Here is a 10290-nt window from a genome sequence, read left to right as displayed (position 1 = left end):
GCCACTGCACTCCAGTCTGGGCAACAGAGTGAGACTCCAACTCAAAAAAAAAAAATTTAAAAAAAAATTTTTTTTTTTCTTTGAGTCAGAGTCTCACTCTGTCGCCCAGGCTGGAGTGCAGTGGCACACTCATGGCAGCCTCAACCTGCTGGGCTCAGGCAATCCTTCCACCTCAGCTTTCCAAATAGCTGGAACTACAGTCGTATGCCACTGTGCCTGGCTAATTTTTTGATTTATTGTAGAGATGAGGGCTCACCAAGTTGCCCAGGCTGTTCTTGAACCCTTGGACTCAGGCAGTCCTCTTACTTCAGCTCTCCAAAGTGCTGGGATTACAGGCTTGAGCCACTGTACCCAGCCACCGCAGCCTCGACCTCCTGGGCCAAGCGATCCTTCCACCTCAGCCTTCCAAGTAGCTTCAACTACAGGTGCATGCCACCATACCCGGGTAATTTTTTGATTTATTGTAGAGACAAGGTCTTGCCATGTTGCCCAGGTTGGTCTCGAACCCTGGCTCAGGCAGTCCTCTCGTCTCTGCCTCTCCCAGAGAGCTGAGATTACAGGTGTGAGCCACTGTACCCGGTGGTCAGAGCACTTTTAAACATTAGGGTATTTTCTCTAGTATTATTATTTTCCTACTTTTTCCGTCCTCATTTTAGCTTAAATTGTTGTAAGAAGGAATTAAATGATACAGTTATGTGATGCATAACAATGGGCTTATGCTCTGAGAAATGCATTGTTAGGCAATTTTGTCAGTGAACAATCATAGCATGTACTTACACAAACCTGGATGGTGTATGACCTACTACACACTAGGCTGTATGGTATAGCCTGTTACTGGTAGGTTACAAGCCTGCACAGCATGTTACTGTTCTAAATACTGTAGGCAGTTGTAACACAGTGGTATTTGTGTATCTAAACAAAGAAAATGTAATGCATTGTGCACTGATAACATTATGATGGCTGTAATGTCATGAGGGGGTAAACAATTTTTAGTTTCACTATAAGTATATGGGACCATTTTGATATTTATCCGTGGTCTGTTGTTGATTGAAAAGTTGTTATGTGGTGTATGACTATATTTGAAGAACTTGGTTCTTTCAGTGAAAAGTTGGCTTTAGAAAAATTTTAGGATTCTTGCCCACCTTTTAATAATATGTTTTAATTGCAGGTATTGATACCTTAAATAATTCTCCCAGTGATCAGCAAAGGCAGACTATAATTGCTTTTTTCATCATATGTTCAATAAGCTCTGAATCCTCTAATACATGTGCTTTATAGAGTTGGAATTTCAGTCTGTTGCCTGGGCTGGAGAGCAGAGGCAAATCACAGCTTACTGCAGCCTCAAACTCCTGGGCTCAAGTGAACCTCTCACCTCAGCCTCCTGAGTAGCTGGGATTATAGGCGTGTGCAACCATGCCCAGCTAATTTTTTGATTTTTTTTTAGGTGTGTGTGTGTGTGTGTGTGTGGAAGTAAGGTCTCACTATGTTGCCTAGGCTGGTCTTGAACTGGACTAAAGTGATTCTCCAGTCTTGGCTTCCCAAAGTGCTGGGATTACAGGCACAAGTCACTGCGCCTGACCTTTTTTCATAATAGTTGATCTCAGCTTACCTCTTTACATTATTGATAGTATTGGGTTTTATAGGTCATGAATGATTCACTTATATTGGTGTCACCTGCTCTTCAGTTTTCTAGCCTGGAATCAGCAAATAATGTAGCTTTGAAGCAGTCTTTTAATTATTTCAGTGAACAAATTAAAATTTTTTGAAGACATTTACAATTTGTTTTTGGCTTAGATAATAATAACCAAAACCCCTCAATTCTTCAGGAAACAGAAAAGATTCGTTCTACAGATGACTGTAGTTCTCTTCTTAATTTTGGTAATTCAAACACCATTCTCTAATGTCCTGTCAAATGGTTAAAAATACAAATAACCTATGAAGTTTAAGTGTCTGAGGACTTTTGGTTTGGTTTGGATTTGGTATTAAATTAAATAGTTGATTTAGTATTAAATTTCAGTAATTTAATAAAATAAAACAGCAAAAAAAAATTTCAGCAATTTTTCTTTAATAAGGGTAACATTTCCGGTTGTTTTAATTTTTAATTGGCCTTCCCAATTTAATTCTGTAGAATTAAAACCACTTTTTTTTTTGAGACCGGATCTTGCTCTGTGCTCAGGGTGAAGTGCAGTGGCGTGATCATAGCTTACTGCAGCCTCTAACTCCTAGTCTCAAGTAATCTACCTCAGCCTCCCAAGTAGCTGGGACTATAGGCCTATGCCACCATGCTTGACTAATTTTTATTTGAGACAAGGACTTGCTCTGTTGCCTAGGCTGGTCTCAAACTCCAGGCCTCAAGCAGTCCTCCTGCCTCAGCCAGACTAAATAATTTTGAGGTTACAGGTGTTAACCACCAAATGCCCAGCCAGAACCCACTTTTGTTAGTGTATATATACACCCTACTTTAATTGTCAATGCTCGATGCACATTTTTTCATGTTATCATTTCTGTGATACTAAAGATCTGATTTTGTTCTGCCACTTTAGTGACAGATTCAGAATCTCCTTTTGGCAAGGAACTGAGTCTGTTGACTTGCTGTGCATCATTAAGTAAAAATATATGTTTATTTTGTTTAGTTATCTAAATGATTTGGATAGAATATCCCAAACCAACTACATTCCAACTCAGCAAGATGTTCTTCGGACAAGAGTGAAGACCACAGGCATTGTGGAAACGCATTTCACCTTCAAAGACCTATACTTCAAGTAAGTCATTAGCCTATTTGCTAATGCAAATATCTTTCTCTTAGTTAGCGTCTCTTCATCGTGGTGAAATTTCTCTAAGTAGTATTCCTTGGATTAGAAACTTACCATATTCATCAACCATTATTTGAATACTTTAACTGAATAGTGGCCCAAACTTTTTTTTTCCACATGGTATCAGACATTTGTGTCCATTTGGAGGAATTTAAATTCAAAGTTAAATTGTATCATACCTACCAATAGTTAATCATGTTATTGTTTGTTTTATTTTTAATTTTATTTCAGCTGCTTTTTTGTTAGAATCACCAAAACAGGTGTTGAGTTTTTTTTTTTTTAAGTAGGATAACAATAGTGTTAAGTAGGTAGAAACCAGTTTTTTTGGTTAGTTATGTGGTCTTTTACTGCCAAGTTGATACTAAAATAGAAATGCTTTTTTCATCAGTGTCACTTCTTTCTTATTGGTTTGAATTTCCTTTTAAGTTTAATGAATGGGTCTAGTATTATCATGGCTCTTGGAATGATTTGTGCATAGTATCATAGTGTAAGTTCTTAATATACAGTGTGGGATGGAAAATAAGAGTTGAGGAGAGGCATTAGGGGACAGTATGATGACGTATAAACAGTGATTGTTTTAGAGAAAATTCTAGTAGTCTAATATAGTATTCTAATACAAAGAATTTTCTCATTAGCATTAGTAATTATGAAACAGGCTTCAGCTTGTCTCTGATAATGGTTTTTTATAAATATTAGAATTGGATTTTTTGGTTCTGGCTTTCTGTGTTGGTGACCTTTGAGATCAGGCATAAACTTTACTCTTACAATATGTGATGTACTTTTAAATTAGTTCATTATGCTTATATGTAGATTGTGGTCGCATTATTTCATAGAAGTGTAACTACTACCTCAGATTCTCTGTATTCTTTTTTGGAAACTTGCTCCACGAGATTTGTGAAATCCACACAGGATTTACATTTTACTAGATAACTGTTGAGCCTTTTAATCTTAATATGTCAAACCAGATTTGAAATGTGGTGCAAGAAAATAGCAGTTCAACTGAATGCTTTTAGAATATACTTGCTGCTTATCTTTAGTACTGATGAATTTATTTAACAAGAGCAGCAAAAACCATATGGATTATCACCTGTGAGGTCATAAGAATGAGATGTCTCTGTGTGGTATAAGATTTGTAATCCATTTAAAATTAAATGTTATGACCATTATTTAGTGTGGGAAACTTTCTTGTTGATGTTGTCATAGATCCAGAGTTAGGCAAATCCTGTCTTTTTATGCCAGGATCAATAGCCAGATCTAATTAAGGTGACACACCCACTTGATTGTTGGGATGTAGATATCTTGTTATGAAGTACTATCACTTCTTCCTTTTCCTCTTCTCTCTAGGCAAAACCACTATCCATTTATTCAAACATTTATTGAGCATCTACCATATGCAAGGCATTGTGTAATTGCTTACTTGCCTCTCAGTTAATGAGGTAATGTTTATAAAATGTTGATCTGTTAGTGAATGATATTGTAAATGTTAATATGTGCTAAAAGCCCACTTTGGAACTGCACAGTGTTCTCTCAGTTTTATCAACTTTATGGAAGAAAATGGGGGAGTAAACTGATATCATTGGTGTGTTGGTATGCTTTCCCTTAAGACTTCCATGGTGAAATACATGATAAGCTCTCTAAAATGCATAATATGCCCCCGGGTAAAAGCCAACTTGTGATTCCAGGCATCATGACCAAAGGTTGACAAGCACTGTGCAGGGTCAACCCAAGGGAAGAGTTGGGTCATAAAGAGATGGTGGATGTTCTCTTTCAAACATCCATTGAGAAGTCACTATCTGTGTCTTCTTTCTTTCACTCTCTGGGGGAAAAATACCTGGAAATGTAGGCCCCAAGTCATCATAGATCTGACATGTTTAAACCAGTTTGGTAGAATTTAGTTCTTAAAAATTTTGTAATTTTCATCAACCAAAGATCTTAAGAGGATCTGGCCATTTGTATGCATACATTATTAGACCCAAGTATATTAGCTGTAAGACAAAGCAGTGCAGATTTTTTTTTTTTTTATTATAGAAGGTAGCTGAGGACCCTGTTGATAGAAGTCCAGGAGTTGACTCGGGATATCAAGTTAGCCCCCCAGAAGAGAGTACTAGATCAAAACTATTCTGGAGTGGAACAAAATTTATGAACAGTCAAGATTTTGTTATTATTAATTAAGTTTAAGGAAGACTTGGAGTTTGGAAATACTGGTTAAGGGGTTTTTTAGATATTGGGTTCTTAGAGTCCTCCCGTAAAATAACTTATTTTTTAAATAATTAATCTCTAAAATATTTTTTCTTTAAAATAAGGAAAACAAACTTTTGAATAAGTAGGGAGAGGTTATGGAAGCAGAATGCAAGTTGGGGATTTGTCAGCAAACCATTTTAAGAGGCGGAGAGGCCATGTGGATAAGAGCATGGGTGGTGGAGTTGGGGTACTTGGGTTCAGATCCCCAATACCTATTTGTTAGTAGTGTGCCCTTGGGCAAGTTATTTAACATTGAGTGTGCCTCAATGTTTTCATCTGTATAGCGAGGATAATAGTAACAACACAGGAGTATTATAAGGGCAAAACAAGTTAATGTTTTTAAGATGGTTAGGGTAGTGTCTGGCACCATGGTAAACACTCAATAAATACTAGTTATTGTTATTAACTTAAACTATATTGTTTAGCTTTTCCTTTTTTCTTCTTAATCCATCTCAGTGCTTATTCTGCTAACTTTTCTCACATCTGATACAAGCTTTGATAAGAGGCTCAACTTATTATCTAAAATGAGAAGTTAGACTATTTGCAGATATTCTCATGTTCTGTTTTACTTTTAGCCACAGATAATTATTTTGACTACGTTTTATCTGCTCCTTGTTTGTCTTTTGTATTATAAATGAGGTTTTGAATATACACTAGTGGGAGGTTTCTCAGTCATTTCATTTTAAGGAGAGTTGTATGTGGAATTTTGCTGAACTTGTGTTTTCTCCCCCTTACTCAGGATGTTTGATGTAGGTGGCCAAAGATCAGAACGAAAAAAGTGGATCCACTGTTTTGAGGGCGTGACAGCAATTATCTTCTGTGTGGCCCTCAGTGATTATGACCTTGTTCTGGCTGAGGATGAGGAAATGGTATGTTGGAGTTTCTGATGCAAAGCTTGGCTCATGTAGCCTGGAAATGGAAAATAACTCCTAGGAAATCTTTGTGCATCCATTTGCTTACTGAACCAAAACTTGTTAGTGAAACTATATTTCCAAAATATTGATCTATGCCCTATTACTCTTTTTTGAGTCAGGGTCTCTCTCTGACCCCCCAGGCTGGAGTGCAGTGGCATGATCACAGCTCACCACAGCCTTGACCTGGGCTCAGGCGATCCTTCTGCCTCAGCCTCCTGAATAGGCATGCACCACCACATCCAGCTAACTTTTTAATTTTTTGTAGAGATGATGTTGCCTAGGCAGATCTTGAACTCCTGGGCTCAAGCAGTCCTCCCGCCATAGACTTCCAAAGTGCTGGGATTATAGGTGTAAGCCACTGTGCCCAGCCCCTGTTACTCTTAAAGAGATGTGATAGCCACGTTGTTTGTGGAAAGGATTAAGTTCTCATGTCAACCAGGCCTTCTTCCTACCTCCTCACCCCTAAGAATTACAAAAGTGAGGGCTGACTCGGCTTTCCGTGTTATCAGTATCTGATTTATTTTCATGAATGCCATTCAATGCTTTAAAACTTGTCAGTCTGTTTTTCTTTTTTTTTTTGGTGGGGGGAGGGTTGAAGTCTCACTCTGTCACCCAGACTGGAGTGCAGTGGCCGCTCCCGGCCACCACAGCCTCGACCTGCTGGCCTCCGGCGATCCTTCCACTTCAGCCTTCCAACTAGCTGGAACTACAGGTGCGTGCTACCACGCCCGGCTAATTTTTTTGATTTATTGTAGAGATGAGGTCTCGCCAAGTTGTCCAGGCGGGTCTCGAACCCACGGGCTCAGGCAATCCACTCACCTCAGCCTCCCAAAGCGCAGGATTACAGGCTGAGCCACCAAGCCCGGCTATCAGTCTGTTTTTCATTACACTAAGGGCTTTTACTATGTGCTACTGACTTATCATCCTTTGTTTCCTTTCAGAACCGAATGCACGAGAGCATGAAACTGTTTGACAGCATTTGTAATAACAAATGGTTTACAGACACTTCAATCATTCTCTTCCTTAACAAGAAAGACCTTTTTGAGGAAAAAATAAAGAGGAGTCCATTAACTATCTGTTATCCAGAATACACAGGTAAGTGTTTAACCCTCAAGTCTAGAGTGCTGTTTCAGACATAATCAAGTTTTCTGTGTTTATTTTAAATTTCTGTTCTCATTTCATCAGGAAAATAAAGAGGATACAAATTAAAATCTGGTAGCTGGGCACAGTGGTACGTACCTGTAATCTTTGCTAAAGGAGGTTGCGTATGGGTGGTAGCTTGAACTAGAAAAAAATTAAAACTTGATATATGTCCAAGAAAATGACTGCAAGGATGAGATGCAGTCATTGTGTTCAAGAAACTGACATCTAGTTGTAGACGGAGGGGCACACATATGTAATTTCATTGTAGTGTAAAATGTACATTAATAGAAGCAGAACAGAAGTGGTTACTTTTGATAGAGTCAGTGTTGTTTCTTCCTAGAGGAAATGACAAATAAGCTACTAAGAGGTTGTATTATAAATCATCAGATGGACATGGGAATAAAAGCATTTTTAAAAAGGGAATTGCATATATGAAAATATGGAGGTAGAAAAATGGTATGACTTGTTCTGGAACCTAGAAGGAATTTGGTATTACTGAGGTTTAAAATGGTAGGGAGGAATGGTCAGAGAGATAGTCAGGGATCAACTTGTGGAGGGGCTTATAGCATGTGCTGAGACACTAATGATCAATTGAAGGATTTGAAGTGGGGTACGTGATACAGTGGAAACTGTGCTTTAGAAAGATGATGTAGTAAATGGCAATACAGATAGATGGTAAGGGATTTGCATTAGTAAGGACTCTCTTACGACGCAAATGCAAATAAAAACTTGTGATGAGGATCAAGGGGTATATTATAGAAGCCAAGGGTAAGAATGCAGCCAGGTCTTAGAATGCAATTCGAATTAGGAAATGGAAAGCTGTCGGGAACCCTGGAAGCACTTTTCTCTATTTTTAATTATTTATCTTCTTACCAACTTTCTCTGCTATTCAGTGTATTTGATAAAAGATAACCTTGCCACAGTCTCTGTGTCTCCTCCATTAAAAAGACCAGGCTAGACCGTGATTGGTTGGCCCCAGTTTCAGATTCCTAGCAGAGAGGTTGCGGCCACAGGAAATCCATAGGCCAGTCAAACAGCTGAGTTCAGAGGCACAGACATGACTGCCACGGCTGCACTACTGTGTAACTTATGATCAGAGTCGGGTATTTCCAGGAAAGAGGAACTCTTGTTAGCTGAGAAAGTGTAAATGCTTTCTATAAAAAGTAAAAGAACCATAAAGAAAGACAAATGTATGGACTTAACAGCAACTTGGATGGATTTGGAGTTGATCATACTCAGTGATCTATCACAGAAACAAAGAACAGAGTACCATATGTTCTCACTTACAAGCGAACCTTGAACAATTATAATACTGTAAGAAAGAGACTGGCAGTAGTGGGAAACTATCAGGGGCGGGGGGTAGGATTGGCAGTTGAGGAAACTGCTAAGAGAGGGAGGGGCATACCTCATCAACAAGGGTACCTGCATAATCAACGTTTGTATACCTAACCCTGAATTGTACTCCACATCTTTATAATAAAAAAATTTTTTTTAAAAGTGAAAGGGTGGGTATATATAGCAAGGGAAAGGAACTGGGGAGAGTTAATGGCACTCCCAGATTTCTACCTTGGATGTTGGTGCTGTGATCTGAATTCATATTTAGGAATGTTGAAATGTTATCTGTGGGACATGTAGATGATATCTAATAACTTTTTTTTTGAGTTGGAGTCTCACTCTGTCGCTCAGACTGGAGTGCAGTGGCCGCTCCCGGCCACCACAGCCTCGCCAGCTGGGCTCCGGCTATCCTTCCGCCTCAGCCTTCCAAGTAGCTGGAACTACAGGCGCACGCTACCACGCCCAGCTAGTTTTTTTATTTATTGTAGAGATGAGGTCTTGCCAAGTTGCCTAGGCAGGTCTCGAACCCGTGGGCTCAGGCAATTGACTCACCTCGGCCTCCCAAAGCGCTGGGATTACAGGTCGAGCCACTGAGCCCGGCCGATATCTAATACTTGAGCTTGAGGAGAGATTGGGGTTTGATAGATTGATCTGAGATTGTCAGTAATTAAAACATAGAAATGGATGAAATGATCTAGGTAGGTGATTTTTTTTTAAAAAAAGGAGAGTACAGGACCATGGGTAGAATGAGAGAGAATACCAGCTTGTACTGGCAGGAGAGAAAGAAAGGTTTATAAAGGATACAAAGAGAAGACCCAGGAGAGCCAAAGTATCATAAAAACAGACAAACACAAAAGAGTTTAAAAAGTGAGTTGACTAAGCATTTTAGTCAACAATGTCATCTGCAGATAAATAAAGTAAGATACACACTGAAAAATGGCCTTTGGAGTTAGCATGTAGAAAGTTGTTGACTCTTTTTTTTTTTTTTTTTGAGTTGGAGTCTCACTCTGTCGCCCAGACTGGAGTGCAGTGGCCGTTCCCGGCCACCGCAACCTCGACCTGCTGGGCTCTGGCGATCCTTCCGCCTCAGCCTTCCAAGTAGCTGGAACTACAGGCGCGTGCTACCATGCCCGGCTGATTTTTTGATTTATTGTAGAGATGAGGTCTCGCTGCCCAGGCGGGTGTCGAACCCGCGGGCTCAGGCAATCCACTCACCTCAGCCTCCCAAAGGCGCGGGATTACAGGCTGAGCCACCGAGCCCGGCTTTGTTGACTCTTACTGAGCATGGTGTCAGTGCAAAGGTGAGAGGAGGGCTATGCACAGTGAATTACTGAGGAGGAAGTGAAGAAATGAAGACAAGTGTAGACTACTCTTGAGCAGTGTGGGTTAAAGGGAAGGGGAGATTTAAGAATGTTTACGGGGTTGGAGAAGGTCCTACAAGCAAAAGAGAAATCGTAAACTAACAAAAAATTCATGTAATTAATGAAGCAAGATTTCCAGGCAAGTGGGGGAAAAGGAATTAATAGTCTAGATAGGACCCATGTGGATAAACACTGTGGTATTATATATGCATTCAGTGAATATTATTTACCCATGTAAAGGAATAGTAGATGCTACAACTTGGATGAACCTCAGAAACATTGTGCTAAATACAAGAAGCCAGACACAAAAGGTCATGTATTGTGAGATTTCTTTTCTATGATATATCCAGAATAGGTAAATCGGTAGAGACAGAAAGCATATTGGTGGTTACCAGAGGATGGTGAAGTGGAGAGAATGGGGAGTAATTACCTAATGGGAAGGGGATGGTGAAAAAATTTTCTTTTTCTTTTTTTTTTTTTTTT

General features: G+C 39.4%; 1 protein-coding gene across 1 annotated transcript in view; it reads left to right on the top strand.

Annotated features, from left to right (window-relative positions):
• The window catches only part of GNAI3 (G protein subunit alpha i3), a 42220-nt gene that overhangs the window by 27781 nt on the left and 4149 nt on the right, over positions 1–10290 (top strand). Inside the window, exons 5-7 of the mRNA XM_008061112.2 lie at positions 2634–2762; positions 5794–5923; positions 6910–7063. Of these exons, the coding sequence (XP_008059303.1) occupies positions 2634–2762; positions 5794–5923; positions 6910–7063 (413 nt within the window). The remainder of the gene's footprint in view (positions 1–2633; positions 2763–5793; positions 5924–6909; positions 7064–10290) is intronic.

The sequence above is a fragment of the Carlito syrichta genome, unplaced genomic scaffold (genome assembly GCF_000164805.1).
Source record: "Carlito syrichta isolate Samal-C Ts95f unplaced genomic scaffold, Tarsius_syrichta-2.0.1 Scaffold305096, whole genome shotgun sequence".
NCBI classification, from domain to species: domain Eukaryota; kingdom Metazoa; phylum Chordata; class Mammalia; order Primates; family Tarsiidae; genus Carlito; species Carlito syrichta.
The sequence above is the reverse complement of the archived record's forward strand: the minus strand, read 5'-3'. Positions and strand labels throughout refer to the sequence as shown.